Genomic DNA, 19,842 nt, shown 5'->3' on the forward strand with positions numbered 1-19,842 from the left:
AACTGTTTTCTCTGTGTGTGCACCTCATTATATTCAAAACTCTGTGTGCCTCATTATATTCACTTTGCAAAAAAATCAAAGGCACAGAAAGAAAAATGGAAAGAGGAACAGGGGAGGAAGCATCTGATAGAGACAGAAAGAGAAAGAAGAAAGATTAGGTCAAATATGGGCTCTACTGATTGTGGTTCTGAATTTTTAAAACCCACTTTCACTCTTACTCAAAAGAACCATAGAGAAAATTTTCCCTTACCAAGAGCAGTCTGTACCTTCATTGGCCCAAAAGATGCAGGGAAGTTTTAATCCTTAATGCACAAACATTCCCCAAGAGCCCAAGAAAAGCTTTTTTGCTGGATTATGATAGAAAACCCACTCCTTTATGTATAATTGAAGACATTTAGGGCAGCATTACAACCCTTCCTGCTTATACACAGCCTCCAAACTCTTGCTAAAGTGCAGCTTTCCCAGGAAGCTCTCTTAAGCAATTAAAAATGGTTATTCTACTGCCTAGAAAGAGTCTGAGCTCATCGCAGCCTTTGCAATTGCAACAACACATTAAGGAGGTATTCACTTCACTTGTACTCATTCTACAAACTTTTCTCAAACAGTGCTTGCTGAACATGTAGGTGAGGCACATTACATTTTTTTTCCAAAATAACACCAATAGTGAAGTGATTATTTTTGATAATAATTTCCTCTTAGTTTCTATAGTTGATTTCTAATTTGCTAAGTGTAGGAGGTAAAATTATGTGTGGTCTCTACCCATCTCAGGAAAAATTTGCTTCTGAAATTTTAATGCTGGAATCTGCATCTTCCACATAGGAGACTTAATTTCATTCATAGCAAATGTTGTCCTGAATGGAGTGTTAATTTACATTTCATCTCTGATAAGCATAATTCGCCAAAAATGGAAGGAAACAATGGTTAGACTGTGTAGTTCAGAGCAGTGTTGTTCAATGTGTGATCTACAAACCAGCAGCATCAGAAGGACCTAATATTTTATAGAAATAAAAAAGCAGTGCTTCAGAGCAGTGATAACCCAGTTGCAGGAATTTTTGCCTCCAAGGAAGCACTGAAGATATTTCTGGTTGTCACCATTGGAAGTGAGGATGCTATTGGATTCTAGTGGGTAGAAGCCAGGGATGCTTCTCCACATTCTCTATGGCACAGGACAGTCCCCACAACTAAAGAATTATCTGACCCAAAATGTCAATAGTGCTGCCCTTGAGAAACTCTTGATTAGGAAAGTAAATTGGAAATAGTGGGGTGGGAGTGAGGAGAGTAAAGAGAAAGTGTTTCAAGATGATAAACAGTAGAAGTAAAAGAGAAAGAAAAATATTGGCAAGAGAGTCCTGGAACTCGGGCTGTGGTCATGGGGACTGTATGCCCTTAGGGAAGTCATTTACCCTCTCTCAGTTCATGTTACACATTTTATAAATGAAGGGAAAGATTGAACCAAAAGAATGGGATTCTTATCCCTAAGATTCTTTTCAGAATAGATGCATTATAATTTAGACAGCATTTCTCAACTTAAGTTATCCAAAGATCGCCTCACTATGTTTGCTGTCTCTGTCATCTTTGCTCTTTAAATTTCTTTAAATTTTTACTTTAACGTATTTTTCTATTTTAAAGATACATTTTTAAAGGCAGTGTTATGTCACTGTCATTAATTTATAGCCACTCCTGCTTGTCTTAACTGGAAGTAGGCACCATTTAAAGAAAACAATTCTGGCAAACTAGAACATCTTTTCACGTTAAGCAATTGTATTTCTTTTGTGGGTTGTCATGTCCTCTGCTCTTACCTATTGGGGTCTGATAAATTTGTATGAGCTTGTTATATGTTAAAGATATTAACCTGTAAAAAAAAAATTAAAGAAAAAAAAGCAATGTTATTAAAGTCTAGCTAGATTTAGAGGCTTGAAGCCAGCCCTGGCAGAAGAATAAATGATGTTTAAGAAAAAGAGAGGAAAAGTCTACAACCAACATGACTAACTATAGAGGAAATACAAGATAGATAAATTACTAGAGCCAGTAAGAAAATTCAGCAAGATTATTGTGTAAAATAACAACATACAAATAGCAGTAAAATTTCTACATCCCAAGAGCTACCAGTGAGAAAATGCAGTAGGAAAATAATATATCCTATTCAGATAGCAACAAAAAATGTACCGTGCCTAGAAACAGAAGACATTTATAAAAAAAAATTATAAAATATTACAAAGATACCCAAAAAGATCCTAGATAAATATAAATTGGGGAAGACTTGGAAATGTTATCATTTTTTGTTCCTGTCCATATAATATATATGTATGTGTTTCAGGAGACTTATTAAAAGTGATTATGAATTTTCTAAGCCAATTTTGCAAATAAAAATTAGGAGGGTTTACTATATTTTATCACATCATACAAACTCATAGCAATAAAAACCTGAAGTGGTAGTGTAGAAACTGGCTATCAAACAAACCCTCAACTAGCTCATTATTTGAACCAAAATGAAGGAGGATCCCTACTCACACTTTTACAAAGGTGAGCTCCAAATTCTTTGAGGACCTAAATGTCAGATGTGGGGCCAGAAATCTAGTATAAGAAATTGTCAGAGAATATATTTGTAACTTCCAAATGGAGATGAAATTATTAAGTAAAATCCAGAATTTCATGCCAAAAGTGGGAAAATCTTAGTTCTGAGAATATCAAAATTAAGGGCTTCTGTTTAAAAAAAAAAAAATCACATAGTTAACAGGTAGGTGGTAATATGGGATTAAGTCCTTCTCTACAAATCCAGTCACACAACTTGATTCTGCAGTGAATGGTATTTATAACACTTTGGAAACTATCAGTTGATGATTTCAACTTAACTTTCAGACAAAGCCTCAAATAATTAATTTCTATTTATGATAAATAACAAAATGTGGATGTTATACGCATTGATAATGTACATGTATTGGCAGAAAGCAATTAGGAGGTATTTGGGCCCTTATTTCTTTTACAATACATTTTTTAAATTTAACTTTTATTTTATATTGGAGCAAAGTATTAATTTGCAACAGTGATAGTTTCAGGTGTACAACTAGTAATTCAGTTATACATATACATATATCTGTTCTTTCTCAGCTTCTTTTCCATAGGTTATTACAGAATATTGAGTAGAGTTCCCTGTGCTTCACAGTAGGTCCTTGTTGATTATCTGTTTTATATATGATAGTGTGTATATGTTAATCCCATACTCCTAATTTATCCCCCTCCTACATTTCTCCTCTGGTAGCCATAAGTTTGTTTTCAAAGTCTGTGAGTCTGTTTCTGTTCTGTAAATAAATTCATTTGTATCCGTTTTTTTAGATTCCACATACAAGTGATATATAATATTTGTCTTTCTCTGTCTGACTTACTCCACTTAGTATGATAATCTCTAGATTCATCCATGTTGTTGCAAATGGCATTATTTCATTCTTTTTGTGGCTGAATGGTATTCCATTGTATGTAAGTACCACAGCTCTGTCTGTTTCAGGCAGACATCTAGGTTGCTCCCATGTCTTGGCTATTGTAAATGGTGCTGCAATGAGCATTGGGGTGTGTAGATACACACACCCCATCTTTTGGAATTACGGTTTTCTCTGGATATGTACCCAGGAGTGGGATTGCTGAATCATATAGTAGTTCTATTTTTCATTTTTTAAGGAACCTCCATACTGTTCTCCATAGTGGTTGTACCAATTTGCATTTCCACCAACAGTGTAGGAGGATTTCCTTTTCTCCATACCCGCCCCGGCATTTATTGTTTGTAGACGTTTTCATAATGGCTCTTCTGGTTGGTGTGAGGTAGTACCTCATTGTAGCGTGTTTTTTGTTCTTTTTGTTCAGGGATTGAACCTGGGCCAGAGCAGTGAAACCACTGGACCACCAAGGAACTCCCTCTCATTGCGGTTTTGATTTGCATTTCTCTGTTAATTAGTGATGTTGACTAATGTGCGTTTTGGCTCTCTGGATGTCTTCTTTGGAGAAATGTCTGTTTAGATCTTCTTTCCATTTTTTGATGGGTTGTTTTGGACTTTGCTCTTTAGAAGGGCAGAGGACAGATATATACCCTCTGATGGGGAAGTTGGTGCTTTAGGGTAAGTGTCTGGCTTCATTTCAACCAGCATCTGGCATCGTGGTACAGAAGCTCAGAGGCAAAAAGACAAGAGGGCAAGTAAGAGGCGCTTCAGAGAACCAAAGAACAAAAACATCTAGAAAAGATGAAAAAGCATGCTCTCCACTGTAGTTGCAGGGTAGCAGGGATCCAGCCCACAAGAGTTGCTGGAACTCATATGACCCCAAGTTTGGGTGCTTTTTCTTCGAAGTATTTCAGAAACCACCAGAATGAGTCTGGGGGAAAAAAAAAGTTCATTCTATCTTCAAATTTGAAGCTCTTAAAATCAGTTGTGAATAGCTCATTTTTAGGGTTACTGAGATTTGGTCATTCACAAGGCAAGTGAAATACTTTACAGTCAGTCCACTGGAAGCCCTGAAGTAGAGATCGTCACAGTCATTTCCCAAGATACTTGTTGAATTACATCCCTTTGGGATAGAGTGTCCAGTTCAGTTGCTCCTTTGTCTAAGGTATATATGTACGCGTCCCCAAGCACTTTCTCGTTTCAGACTTATGCTCATGCTATTCCTCCTGTCTAGTGGGATCATACTCGGCTCCTCACATGGCTTCTGCTTCTCACGCTACAGATCTCCATTTAAATGTTAACTTCTGAGTGCAGCCTTCCTTGACATTCTACTAAGTAAGTCCTTTACTATTATCTGTCAGTCCACTCATATATAAAACACCTCTTTTGTGTCAGGCTCTGTTTATTTTCTGGACATATAACTGTGACCAAATAAAGGCCCTGCCATCAAGGAGCATTTTGAAATAGCTTGTTCACTTTTTTTAGAGAGGGGACTCTCTGCCCCTTAGAATAAAATTTCCATGAGGGCATGGACAGTTTTGTTTAGCTCATCATTTTATGCACACCCAGCACAGATGACAGTACAAGACATCCATTTGGCACAATATTTGTGAATGAATCAAGAAATAGGTAACTTCTTCACTTCACTACATTGGCCACCAGTTAGGAACCCTAGACCTGAGGTAAACCAGATCCTCTCTCCCAAGAGTTTGAAATTTGATACGTAGACACAGACTTGTTGGGAGCCAGATGAGAAGAAACTGACTCCAATGGTGAGGTCCCCAGATCTGCCCTAGTTACTGCCTGTCTCAAGGCCTGGTTGTCTGACTCCACTCATGAACCGCATCTTCCTTTTCCCAAAGTCAATTTTAATCACTCTTTATCCAGCAACTCATTAACTGATCAGCACACACACACAAAAATTAATCAGCTCATATCAAAATGTGGCTTCAGTAGCTTCCTGTTGTTCTTAGAATAAAATGTATACTCCTTACCAGTGCTGGAAAGATCCTCCATGGTCTGGCCCTGCTTACCTCTCCTACCTTCACTGGCCTTCTTTCAGTTTCTTAAATGCCCAGAGTTCTTTTCCACCTCAGGGCCTTTGCATATGCTATTCCCTTTGCCTGGATTGTTGTTCCCTCAGTTCTTCAAATGCCTGGCTTCTCCTTAGCTTTCACCTCTCCCCTCAAATGTCACCTCCCCAAGGTGACCTTCTAAGTCAGTTTTGGCCCTAGCACTCCTCAATTGACACATTCACATTAGAACATTAGAGGAAGGACTATTTACAAAGATGTGGGGAACCATAGTACAGTACCCCCGGAGCAAAAGAGGGCTTGGTACCTCTCTTAAGTCTGAAGGGAAGAAGTCAGGGGCTACCTGAAATCCAAAAGGGGAGTTCCATGGAGAGGGCTGCCCCCAGAGGACTTGAGACTTTAAATCCAATGATTCATCAGCTCAGGGCAACCAAAGCTCAAGCAGGTAGGGAGCCCTGGAGGAGAGCATCCTAAAGTCACTCTCCTTCCTCCCTCTGTTCTCCTTCCAGAATTCCCTGTTGTCCAAACTCATCAGAAACCAGAGGGCAAGGAAACCTATTGAAAGGAAATAGAAATTGGCAAACTTTCCCTGTAAGGAGCTAGATGGTAATATTTTCAGCTTTAGGGGCCATAGAGTCTGTCACAACTACTCAATTCTGACATGGTAGCAGGAGAAAAGTCATGGCCTGTAAATAAATTAATGGGTGTGGTTGTGTTTCAGTAAAACTTTATTAACAAAATAAGCAGTGAACCATATTTCCTCGGGCTGGATGTAAAACACTCCAGATAATCTACCAGGTCAGAAAATAGGGTGGGAAAATGTGAGGAGGGTCTCTAGGGATCACCAGAATGTATCCAGCATCTCTTCTCCAGCCACACCATCTAAAGTATAAAGTACCCCACTCCCCTCAGAGATATAGTGGTTACCAATGGGAAGAGTGGCAAAATGAAGGTAGAGAATGAAGAGGTACAAAGCACTATCCATAAAATTAATAAGCTACAAGGATATATTGTACCAAACAGGAGTATAGCCAATATTTATAATAACTCTAAATGGAATATTATCTGTAAATATTCTGTATCTCTATGTTGTACACCTGAAACTAAAACTACATTGATTGTAAATCAACTGTACTTCAATATAATATAGAGGGTAAGAGGCAGTGTGAAGGCTCTAGTAAACAAAGAGTCCATGACTTGTCATTGGCTGAGTCCTTGCCAGGAAAGAAGAGGGATCTTTCTTCTTCCTGTTGGGCTCTATTATCTTCACAGGGCATGACAGTTACCACTTCTGGTCTCCCACCTCTGTTTAATTGAAAAGTAAAGTGAAAGTTTTTGTCACTCAGTCATGTCCGACTCTGTGCGACCCCATGGACTATAGCCCACCAGTCTCCTCTGTCCATGGGATTCTCCAGGCAAGAATACTGGAGTGGGTAGAGCTATTCCCTTCTCCAGGGGATCTTCCCAACCCAGGGATCAAACCCAGGTCTCCTGCATTGCAGGCAGATGCTTTACCATCTGAGCCACCAGGGAAGCCCTTATTTTCAGAAACTATTTAATTGAAGTTTCTGACTATTTTTTATAGCAGGTTCATCCATGAGTTGCAGAGTATATTCCAAAACAGAGCATTCTTATATATTAGTAGTATATATATGTCATCCAATCAGCAAGGAAAATGATGGGATAGATACAGTTCTTCTCTGATACGATGGAGGATGAATGGGAAAAGGATTGCATTTTAAGTCAGAGAGTTTGTGTTTTATCCCCGTCCATCCTCATGTGGCTTTACAAATTAACAGTCCGTAATCTCTCTCCCCCTCATACTCCCTCTCCCACATTTTGCTCTTTTTTGCCCCCTTGTAAGAGGATCAAAACTGTTGGAAATTTGAAAGGTAAATGATTTCCTAATCATATTAGCCAAAAAGACACAGTTCTTTTGTAGCAAACTCCTGAGACCACAGCAGTTACTTTATGACTAAAGCCCGGTAGTTGAGACTAATGCAAAATTTGGCAGCAAGCACACTGGACTTCTCACCATTCCTAAGATCTGGAACCTTTCCCTTGCATTTTCTCAGATCAGCAGATTCTCAGTCAACCTCTCTCTCTTTCTTTCTTTCTCTCTCTCCCCACCTCTTACTCTCTCCCTCTCTCCTCGTTTCTCCCTCTCCTGTTTCTCCCCCTCTCACCTCCCTCCCTTTCTCTCTCTCTCCCCCTCCCTTTCACCTTCCTTCCCTCCTACTATAATATTATGGAATCCTAGACATAACTAAGATCAGAAAGCATACATTCAACATCACCCCCATTGAGTATTGTAGTTCTAGGGATCTATCTAGCATTGAGAATTTGTTCTTTGAATACATCTCATTTCATCTCATTTGAATCATCTCATTTCTGTAGTCCATTTAATCTGTGATTGTTTCTTTGGGCTAAACTTTAATTTTACCTTTGGCACATATCTTATACTGTAATTTCTGAACCAGCAAGTCTGAGTTTTCTCTGCCTTTCAAAGACAGGCATCTACCCTATAAGGTCATGAGTCATAAAGAAATGATCACAAATGCCAGTCGCTGGGTATAGAAGATGTCCGTGACAACCTTTTCCATGTTTTGTTTAGTAACGGAAACCCACTAAAAGTAACCTAAATACCTGATTATCAGAGAGTGGTTAATAAGTAGTAATCCATCTAATAGAAAATGATGCAGACTATGAAAATACCTGCAAAGAGTGTTAAGAGTGATATAACATAAATGCATGTAGGAGGAGAATTAGGAGGAAATAGTCCCTTATTTTCATGGTGGTTAACACTGGATAGTAGGATAGAGGTGATATTTCTCTTCTTATTTATGCTTCCATTCATTTCCCAACTTTTCTAGAAAGAATATATATTACTTTTACATTTGGAAAATAAAACTTTTTTTCTGAAGTCAAAAAGGGTGAGTTGCTACATTGGGGTCCAGAAGGCTAGAGTGAGTTTTCTTTCCCTCTTCTAGAGTAGCCATTAGGAAGTCACTTTCTTCTCTCCTTTTAAAAGAGGGAAGGTATTGCTCCATTATTAAGCAATCAGCCAGTAGGGTTCAAGAGCAATAAACTGACCTCTCAAGAGAAAATTAGTGAAGCTCAGGAAATATGAGCTAGAAACCCCTACCGAGTGGTCTAATGCATCCCTCAAGAATCAAGGCCATATACATTACGCTTTCTGGTATGGGCACTTTCTTTTCGATCTAATTGTAAATATTTCAAGTAATTGCAGTTTCAGTGCTACATTTTAGACCAGTCAAGAAGCTATTAATCCATCTTCCCTGAACAGCCTGTTATAACTCTGGCAAACTTCAGAGATGTCCAGCTACCTCTCTGACCTGGACAAGCTTGCTGAACAAATATCCCAGACATGGTTCAAATGCTGGCACCTCCACTCAGCTATAACGCCTTCCACAAGATCCTTTACCCGTCTGATCTTAGGTTCCTCAGCTTTAAGGAAAAAAAAACCTCTCTACCTACTTCATAAATGGAGCAGTAGGGATTAAGGGAGATGATGCATCTAGGGAATGCACTGAATGCACACAGAAGGAAATGTTTGGTGATTCCAGAGTGTTGGACCAGTGTTGAGCAGTTGTTTTCCTGACAGATGGGCTATTCTGAGTCAACAACCAACAATCTTTTTTTGTGTATTTTCTGGGATGACACAAGTGGGTTGGAGTGGATGGTGCAGTTCATGACCTTGAAGCAGCAAAATTCCATGTGGTGCCCAGTCCTTGGGCTTTGTTGTTCAGTCGCTAAGTTGTACCTGACTCTTTGCAGCCCCGTGGACTGCAGCAGGGTCTTAGTCACACCCAATAAATTCACCAGCCTCACATCACAAATACAGCTCACACAGCCCTCACTGGAGCTTTGTCATTGTTGGTAAGAGCTGCAGCTGGAACACTGGCCGTGGGCATGGGAAGGAGGATGGGGTGAGGAGTTGTGTTTGAGATGGAGTCAGTAGGGTATAATGAATCGTTCATATAGAGGCTGAAGGAAAGAAAAGAATTATGCCTTCAAGTTCCTAATGTGGATGACTGCATGCACAGTTTGTTGAGTAAATATCTATTGAACACCTACTTAGGGCCAGGAACAAGGCCTAGGAGACACCACGGTGAACCAAAAAAAAAATCTCCGCTCTTGTGAGTTTGCCTTCTACTGGGGGAAACAGACAATAAATAGCAGACAAATAAGATAGTCTCTGGTTGTGATAACTGTGATGAAGGAAATAAACAGGGTAATAGGATGATGAATAAGACTATGGAAGTCTGCTTTATTTTTTGTTATTGTTGCTCTTTTGTTAATGAAGTATAATTGCTTTACAATGTTATGTTAGTTTCTGCTGTTCAACGAAGTGAATCAGCTATATGTATACATATATCCCCTCCTTCTTGAGCCTCCCTCCCACCCACCCCCATTCCACCCCTCTAGGTCATCACAGAGCACTTAACTGAGCTCCCTGTGCTATACAGCAACTTCCCACTAGCCCCTTTCTGCTCATGGTAGTGTATATATATGTCAGTACTATGCTCTCAATCTGTCCTACCCTCCTGCCCACCCTCCCCATGTCCACGTGTCCATTCTCTATGCCTGCATCTCTGTTCCTGCCTTGTAAATAGGTTCATCTGTACCATTTTCTATATTCCACATATATGCATTAATATATGATATTTGCTTTTCTGACTTACTTCACTCTGTATGACAGACTCTAGGTCCATCCACATCACTATAATGATCCAATCTCATTTATTTTCATGGCTGAGTAATATTCCATTGTATATATATACTGCATCTTTTTTATCCGTTCATCTTTTGATGGGCATTTTAGTTGTGGAAACATGATTTAGATATGATGGTCAGGGAAGGGCTCTCTCAGAAGGTAATACATGAAGTGATGGGTCCTGAAAATGAGAAGTAGCCAACAGATGAAAGGGAGGAAGGGACGCATTCCTGGAAGAAGGGACAGGTCCAAGATCCTGGGTTAGAAAATGTCTAGATATACTCCTTGAGAAGAGAAAAAAAAAAAGTCCTATGTGGCTGGGCATAGTGAGAGGAGAAGATTGACTGGAGAGGAGGTTAGAGAAATGGGTGGGACCCATTAGCCATGGACCAAGCCTTGAGAAGCAGGTTCTTAGGGAGGACACTTTAACCTTTGATATGCTGAGTCTGAGGCACCAGAGGGGACCTAAAAATAGAAAGATACAGGCCTACACCCTGAGAGCTAGAGATGGTATTGGGATTTGAGAAAATGCTCAGTCCCATCAAAATTACTTGGGATTGTTCTGACAATACAGATTTCCCAGACATTCTAAATATAGATTTCTGGGATGCCACTCTGGGAAATTCTAATTCAAGTAGATCTTGATTAAGATCTGGAAATCATTTTTCAACACTCACAGGTAATTCTGATCCATTCATTCAAGAACTACTACTTGCATCCCTAGTATGTGCCACAGGACAATTCTAAGTTCTGGAGATACAGCCCTGAACAGGTTACAGAGCTTACAGTCTCAAGAAAGAATAGACAGCAAACAAGTACACAAATAAATTACTGTAGTGATAAATGTCACCTTCCCCCCCAAAAAAACTAGTAAAATATATAATAATTATGGGGACCATCCTAAAGGAGATCAGTCCTGGGTATTCATTGGAAGGACTGATGCTGAAGCTGAAACTCCAATACTTTGGCCACCTCATGCAAAAAGTTGACTCATTGGAAAAGACCCTAATGCTGGGAAGGATTGGGGGCAGGAGGAGAAGGGGATGACAGAGGATGAGATGGTTGGATGTTATCACCAACTCGATGGATGTGGGTTTGGGTAAACTCTGGGAGTTGGTGATGGACAGGGAGGCCTGGCGTGCTGCGATTCATGGGGTCGCAAAGAGTCGGACACAACTGAGCAACTGAACTGAACACTAGATGAATGTAAAGAGAAACTCTGTCTCTCTGAGGAAGTGACATTTCAGTTGACAGATAAGAAAGGAAGAGGAGCAGCCATGTGACAGTCTCAGGGAAAAGCATTCCAGGCAAAGGTTTGGTTGAGAACTCAATAGGTGAATCTAATTCTCTGGCTTATTCCTACTTGATTTACCATCCAAAATGGGGGAGAAAGCATGGTGGGAGAGATACTGTGATATTTTCCCTTTTTTTTAAAATCATTTTAAAAAATTGCAGTATAGTTAATTTACAGTGTTGTTTCGGGTGTACAGCAAAGTGAATCAGATAGATATAGATACTCCTTTTCAGTATCCATTATCAGGTATTACATGATATTGAATATAGTTCCTTGTGCTTATACAGTAGGCTCTTGTTATTTATCTGTTTTATATATAGTAGTTTGTATATGTTAACCCCAAACTCCTAATTTATGTCTCCCCCCACAATGGGATCCCCGCTATCCCCTTTGGGAACAATATAAGTTTGTTTTCTATGTCTGTGAATCTGTTTCTGTTTTGTAAATAAGTTCATTTGTATCATTTTTTTTAAGATTCCCATATAAGTGATGTGTCATCTTCGTATGTTCACCCAGAAAGCTATGCTAAGCACATGTTTATTATAATATATAGATTTGTGCCAAGTGTTGACACAAAGATGAGCAAGGCAGTTCCCTCTCTCAGGCAGTTTGCCGTCCAGTGAGGGAGGTAGATATTCAAATCAAAGAGGGCTATGCAATGAGTGAGAGCGTCCCAGACCATCAGTTCATTTTCTGAGACAGCAGAGGCATACTGCTTTCTTATCTCATCTCATTTCTCCATGTGATGGTGTGAGCAACTGCTTTTGAGACTGTGTACACTAAAATTATTTGCATTTCCTTGTGGTCCTGCCAACTCACACTAGCTGAATTTTTCATAAATTCTTTACAGCAAGAGATACTGGGTTTGAGATACTATATGTGTGTGTGCTAAGTCGCTTCAGTTGTGTCCAACTCTTTGAGACCCCATGAACTGTAGCCCACCACGCTCCTCTGTTCATGGGATTCTCCAGGCAAGAATACTGGAGTGGGTTGCCATTTCCTCCTCCAGGGGGTCTTCCCAACCCAGGGATCGAACCCATGTCTCCTGCATTGGCAGGTGGGTTCTTTACCACTAGCGCCACCTGAGAAGCCCTATAATAACTATATTTGGGGAAAATATCATCTGTAATAGGTAAAATTTATTGAACAGTTAGAACCTCCTGACTTGACATACAATCTCATAGTCTTTAACAATATCTGTAATGAGGCAGGGACTCTCATTATTCCACTATTATTATTTCTTTTGGATGAAAACATTGGCGATCAGCAAGGTGAGGGAATTTTTCTGAGGTCATTCAACTCAGATGTGATGATTTCCCCACTACGTCTGGTTTGGAGCCCCAGTTCTGATCCACACCATCTTTCATGATTGCTCAGATGCTGATATATCTCAGCTACCCTCACTCCAGTTCCCAAAGTGAATCCCTCTCTCCTTTCCATCCCAGGTAACCACCTGGGTTGTCTGCACAGGTTAGATCTACCTGCTTCTCTCCTCCAAGGTGAAAAAGTAGAGAGGAGAAGGACTCCTTGACGGCACACTTGGGAGAAAGTAGAAGGTACCAGGACAGGCCCTGACTGGGTGGTGCCTGCTGCCTGTCGACATGCCAGTCTCCAGAGGCCCCCTCGGTGGTGTGTTAGGGGCCCCAAACTGAGCACCTTGCTCCCTGCCCACCTGTTGCGGAAGAGAAATCAGTGAGTCTCAATGTTCAGACTCAGAAGAAGGATCGTAGAGCAGGGAAAGCAAATCATTAAAGTCAAGAGGAAATAATAAGTCTGCTACCTCCTGGGTAGGGCTGGGTGCCCAACTGGATAGTGTTGGGTCACCTCCTATGATGCTGAATTCAAATTCAACTGCTTTAAAAGAGGAGCTGGTCATCTTCAGCCTGTAGGTCAGTCAGTCTGTCATGTAAAGGGTCTTCCTTTTCCCTTCCCTATAGGACTCTTGATCTGTAAGTCTTTGTGTCTGCTTGATGGCCCCTGGGTGTGTCCTCAAGGGGTGCCTTTCCCCTGTTTCTCAGGCTGGCTGGCTCCCTCTCTCCTCCCCGCTGCCTCCCCAGCGCCCTCGCTCACTCCCTCCCTCCCTCTGGAGCCGGAGGCTCTTGGCCGGGGTCCCTGAGCCCAGGCAGGTGCAAGTGGAGGGCGCAGAAGGGGTGAGATTACGTCTCCCTGGAGTCCCGCGCCACTGGCTTTTCAGCGACTCTCCAGGAGCCTGCGGCCAAAGCCCCAGACCGCGCCGACCGTGCGCTCCAGCGCCTCCCCGCACCGCCGACCTCGCCCATGTCTCAGTACGCTCCCAGCTCGAACTTCAAGAGGGCTTTGGACAGCAGTCCCGAGGCCAACACCGACGATGACAAGACCGAGGAGGACGTGCCCAAGCCCCAAAACTACCTGTGGCTTGCCATCGTCGCGTGTTTTTGCCCCGCGTACCCCATCAACATCGTGGCTTTAGTCTTCTCCATCATGGTGAGTAAATTAGGACCCGCAGCAGCCAGGGACAGAAGACCCGAGCGGCAGGAGCCCCTCGTGGGGACTCTCACACTCTCCGCTCTTCACCGCTCCCTTCCTCACTGCCCGGGCCACCGGGGCTTTTCTGTCCTTTGCTCACCTTTCTCAGACTCTCCGCACTCTCCCTCCAACCATCAGCGCCTCCTTTGCGCTCCTGGTGACTCTCAGAGCCCTGACCAAGCCTCCCCCGGGCGGCTTTCCACTTCCAGCAGGGCCGTGCATTCTCTCCAACCCAGGCAAGTTCTTCCTTGGACTTTCCGGCTTCCTCCGACATTCTTGGGCGCCCACCCACTTCTTCTCAACTTTTTTTTCTAGAACCTCAAAGTGCACCACTCCTACAGCAACAGCGCGCCCCATTCTCTGAGCGCGCAGGCTCTGCGCCCTCCTTGCGTCTCCCGAGCTCCGGGTCTCAAGCGGCAGCACCGTCTCTATTGTTTTAGCACATAGTCTTGTCTTTGCTGTGCCCGGGGCGCGGCCTCGGCCACTCTCTGAGGGTCCCTAAGCGATTCCCAATGTCTTCTAGACCCCTGGCCCCACACTTGAGCGCGCCCTCTCTGGGACTCCTGGTTCCTTTGCACTTCTTCCTCCGCCAGCTGATTCCTCCGCCAGCTGACCCTTCTTCACTCTCTTCGGCACCTCTTGGTCCCTCTGTTCCAGTGAGCTTGCTCCCTCTCCAGGCATTTCTTCGGCGCCCCCTGTGCCGCTCTCGCAGCAATGTGCGCTCTCCTCTCTTTTACTCTTTCTACCCCAGCACGTAGTCGTTCCTCTCTCGCTTGCTGCACAGGGACCCTATCTGCACCTCTCTTCAGTTCAGTCGCTCAGTCGTGTCCGACTCTTTGTGACCCTCTGCGCCTCACCTGCCGTCCCCCAAAGGCTCCCAGGCACCCCTTCAGGCCCGGGAATGCTCTGGGGACTCCTGCACTCCGTGCAGCTCGCCCTTTGTGCTGACCCCCGCGAACTTTGTGCCTCTCTCTGCAGTAGAAGCAGCTGGTGCTACTTCCTGAGCTCACTTCCACTACCTTCTTCAGCTGCCCAGGTAGGAGCTCTGTGAGAACCCAGGAGGGCGAGGAGCTCTGGCGAGGTCCTAACCTTACTGACTGGGGCAGCTGGCCCAGGACAACCCTTGTAGCGAGCTCCCTCCCCCACCCACCCACCTCACCTGACCCCGCTCCCCAGCTGCAGACCGGGAGAGTCCCAGTAAGCCAGTAAAGATCAAGAGCCACTACCCGCTTCCTCCCTTCAAGTCCACCCACAGTTGCCCATGAGTGGCACTGTACTGGCTTCCTGGGTGCACACAGAGGCCTCATTTGCACTCACAGCTTGCCCTCTCTCATACCCCATTTGTAGGCTGTCTGCACCAACATTCAAGCGTTCAGCAGCTAAACTTCAGACTGCCTGGGTTCAGGTCCTAGTTCCACCATGTACTTGTTGTATGCTCTCCGGAAATCACTGCATCTCTCTTCACCTCGGCCTCTTTGTCTGTGAAGTGGAGATAATCATAGCCATATTTCTCAGGGTTGTTGTATTAATGAGATAAAGTGGGAACCTCTTGGAACAGGGCCCAGCATGGTGGTGCTTTTAGATCTTTACTCACATGTCACTTGCTGAGAGCTTCTCTGATCACTGTTTTAAAATCAACCTCCCTACCCCCACACACACACTCACAAGCTCTATTCTCCGCTCCTTGTAATTTTTTGCTCAGAGTACTTGTCTCTGTCTGATATATTATTCCATGTATTAATATGCGTATTGTCTGTGTCCCCTCATTGGAATATAAGCTGTATGAGGGCAGGGGTATTTGTTTGTTGTTTGGTTTTTTGTTGGTGTAACTTCACCTAGAAGAAAATCTGGCTGGTGGTAGATGGCCAATAAATATTACAAAATGAATGAATGAATGAATGTATGAATGGTGTTAATGGGTCACAGTGTCTGTTCTCCTCCTGCTACTTTATCCCATGCTCGAACCCCGGAACCACCATATCAGTTTCCTTAGGACCAACCAGTCAGTTTCCTCTCTTCCTTCCTCTCCTGAGATATCCGGTCTTCGGTCTTCGATGGTTTTTTGCAGCAAAGCAGGAAGGGGAGGTTGTAGCAGCCAAATTCTCTAGGCGGTAGCAGAGAATTGGCTGGTATTGGTGCTCACACCCTATCCTGGTTTATTAATGAATCAACAGCCAATTTACTCCCTTCCCAGTGCCAAGTAGAAAACTGCCTGCAGAGGCTCCCCCCCTCCCCCGATCCCACATTCATCTGAGATGAGCTGGAACTCCAGCTGGTGGTGACAGGTTGGACACTAATGATGCCACTTGGTGTGTCCTGGGGGATAAGACTTCTATGTGCTTTGAATAGAAACCTTTTTCTGGCCCTCCTATCTCCATTGCCTCCCGCAAGATTTTTTTTCACTAGATTTACAGCAAGAGACCATCCTATTGTCAGAACATAGATGTTGGAATCAGAAAGTTGACTGGCCAAATTTCATACTTTTTTTTTTTGCTGAAGTATAATTGCTTTATAGTGTTATGTTAGTTTCTACTGTACAACAAAGTGGATCAGCTTTATGTATACCCTTTTAAAGTGTTGGCTTCTTCATCTAGAAAATGAGAATGTAAAAAGCATTTTAAGAGGTGGCAAAAATGTTTTAAGTATAAAAGAGAATAAAAGTGTGTTAAGCCACCAGCGTTGCACTCGGTACAGGCAATAACTGTCAGACAGATGGATAGATTTGGAGCCTGAAAACATCATATGTTATGTTTGAAAACAGAACGTCAAACTAACATCAAACTAAGCTTCCTACACCCTCCAAATTGTGCTCCCTCTAAGGTACTGGAAGCATTTTCCCTTTGAAACAGTGCAGACCTCAGTTTGACAGGTTTCATAATAAAGACTCTAAAGGATAAAGAGGAAGTGGAGGGGTGTGTAGGAGGAGAATGGCTGACCAACTGCCAGGTGTATGCTTTCCCTGGACAGTCTGGTGATGTTCAATCCTGGCTGTTTTCAAATCTCAGTCATCTGTAATTTGTGATCAGTTGAGGCACTAAATAGTGGTGTCATTCCCCATGGAGGTGCTCGGAACTATGTGGGAAATATCTGTGTATATCAGTGATTTGGGGCACTACAGGCATTTGGGGGGGAAGGGCTAAGAATATTAATATCCTACAATGCTGGAGACTGTCCCCCCAGTGAAGAACTGACCCACCCCAAACATCAATAGCACTCTAATCAAGAAACACAGGGAGATAATGGAAACTGACATAAATATTGACAAGGCTCAATATAATTCATTCCCAGAACTGTAAAAAGAGCCAGGAATCTCAAAACAATCAATATCTTTATTTATTAAATCAAGTCCAAGAAGCCTTCTATCAAATTACAAAGTTGAAGTAGGTGCTAGGGAATCATAAAGCCTCTTTGAAAAATACACATTTGAGAAGAGTGTTCTTCAAGTTGTTGGCACCTGTGGTCTTTCCACCATCCCAGGCAGAACTAAGGGAGTCCTGGGGGTTGTGAGGAATTCACCACTGAAGAGAATTGGTATAGTATGGCTTGTCATGTCAGAATATTGGTGGGTCAAGCATTGCCAGAGGCAGGGACATGGAAGTCTTTGCTTCCCCAAGTACTAAAAGTCTATTTATTGAAAGTGCCTTTAGGGACTTCCCTCGTGGTCCCAGTGGTTTCACCTTCCACTGCAGGGGGTATGGGTTCCATCCCTGGTCAGGGAGCCTCACAGCCAAAAAAATCAAAACATGAAACAGAAGCAATGTTGTAGCAAATTCAATAAAGACTTTAAAAATGGTCCACATCAAAAAAAAATGTAAAAAAAAAAAAAGTGCACTTAACCTATACTCAGTTTCAGGGACACATATCTCAAGAATTTCCTGCAGGCTAGATCACTGCTGCTACTGCTAAGTCGCTTCAGTCATGTCCGACTCTGTGCAACCCCATAGACGGCAGCCCACCAGGCTCCGCCGTCCCTGAGATTCTCCAGGCAAGAACACTGGAGTGGGTTGCCATTTCCTTCTCCAGTGCATGAAAGTGAAAAGTGAAAGCGAAGTCACTCAGTCGTGTCCGACCCCTAGCGTCCCCATGGACTGCAGCCTACCAGGCTCCTTCGTCCATTGGGATTTTCCAGGCAAGAGTACTGGAGTGGGGTGCCATTGCCTACTAGCCCATATTACACATGTGAATTTGAAAATGGCACCCCTCCTCCATATAGATGGGGCACACGACTTGGAAAGTAGAGCCCAGAGTGGTTTTCAGGTCTCATTCGTTGTACTCCCTCCCATTCCAGGGCTATCTGTTTATTCCATATGAAAGATGGAATGTGGAGACTGTCCACATGACTTACCCTGGAGAAAGATTGGTTGTTCATTCAACAAGTATTTATTGAGCACTATTACTAAATGCCAGGCTCTTCCACACTTCCCTGGGCTTTCCTGGTTTCTCAGAAGGTAAAGAATCTGCCTGCAGTGTAGGAGATGTGGGTTCAATCCCTGGGTCAGGAAGAGCCCCTGGAAAAGGAATGGCTACCCACTCCAGTATTCTTGACTAGAGAATTCCATGGACAGAGGACGCTGGTGGGCTACAGTCCATGGGGTTGCAAAGAGTCGGACACAACTGAGTGACTAACACTCCAGGCATTGGTATACTCCTTTACTTTTATCAAATGATAAATAAGATCAGCAAATTCTCTCCCCTCCTGGATCTGCAAGAAAGAAGTTGCAAGAATGTTGGCAAATTTCGGTTGAGGTCTCCATCTATTAATATTAGTTTTGTAGCTGGAATTTGCTACCTGGCTCAAGAGACTGAAAGCGAGTCCATGCCATTTTTATGATATGATACAGTCTTTCGCATAGGTGAACCAATTTGGTCACTCTAAGTATGAATACACAATAGCCAGTGAATTGTAATTAGGTGAATTATAAACCTTCTTTCAATAGAATTTCTTCCTCACATCTACAGAATCTGTCCAGGAACCAAACAGTGAGGTTCAAAGCCTTTTGTGCTTTTTGCTACATTTGTAATCTCTTGCAACTGTCTCAGTCTTTCTGAGGCTTGATTTCTCAATCTTGTTAAACAAGGGTTGTGAGGGTACCAAGTCAGGTACTGTTGTGGAAATTAAATAGTAAAAATTTAAATGATTTCATAGCATTAGCTAAAACACAGCTAGAATTTAGTATTAAAGATGATGATGCATATATTTTAGGGCTACAAGCCATTACCTTTTCCAGTAGCTTTTTCTATTTTTATTGAGACTAGCGAATTTGATTAAAAAATAAAAGCAATGACAAGTAAATGTGTCACTGGAATAAATAACTGCTGTGACCTAATGGTAAACATTAATTACAGCCATTCAAGATCTCAAAAAGAAATCCAACATATACCTTTTCTTAGAAAGCTATGGGAGGGTGTGCTCCCCTAATACAAGGAAGTAAATCAGGAAACATAAAGACAACGGATCAAGGAAACAGCTCCAACATACCAAAAAAAGGCAAAGAGAAATCCTCAAAACAAGGCAGCAGGTTTCATAAACCAACAGAAGATGCAGTTGATAATGGATGATCAATCTGAAGCCATTGTCAAAATCCATTATCTGGTCGTGGGCTGACACAGTAAGCCACAGCCCTGCCCAGAACCTGTCCACACCTGCTCTAGAAGACAAAGTCTGTGGTCAGAAAGAAAGTAAATATCCACAGAATGACAGACCAAACTGGACATTCTTTCTCTCTGACCCAGACTCCATTGGGGCTTGTCCGTCGAAACTGGGTTTCAACTGGATTTTCATAGGTTCAGAGGAGAGTTATTTCTTGTGTGGGGTTTGGGGTTTTGGTTTGTTTGTTTTCAGTG

The 19,842-nt window shown here is 42.7% G+C and overlaps 1 protein-coding gene across 3 annotated transcripts in view; it reads left to right on the forward strand.

Annotated features, from left to right (window-relative positions):
* Positions 1 to 13,688: 13,688 nt before the first annotated feature.
* Positions 13,689 to 19,842, forward strand: part of TMEM233 (transmembrane protein 233) — a 71,004-nt gene continuing 64,850 nt past the window's right edge. For all 3 annotated transcript variants that reach the window (XM_081539863.1, XM_081539862.1, XM_081539861.1), the window contains exon 1: positions 13,689 to 13,956. In XM_081539863.1, the coding sequence (XP_081395989.1) occupies positions 13,771 to 13,956 (186 nt within the window). In that variant the 5' untranslated portion in view covers positions 13,689 to 13,770. The remainder of the gene's footprint in view (positions 13,957 to 19,842) is intronic.

The sequence above is a fragment of the Giraffa tippelskirchi genome, chromosome 11 (assembly GCF_054371585.1).
Source record: "Giraffa tippelskirchi isolate mGirTip1 chromosome 11, T2T-mGirTip1v1.2.pri, whole genome shotgun sequence".
NCBI classification, from domain to species: Eukaryota; Metazoa; Chordata; class Mammalia; order Artiodactyla; family Giraffidae; genus Giraffa; species Giraffa tippelskirchi.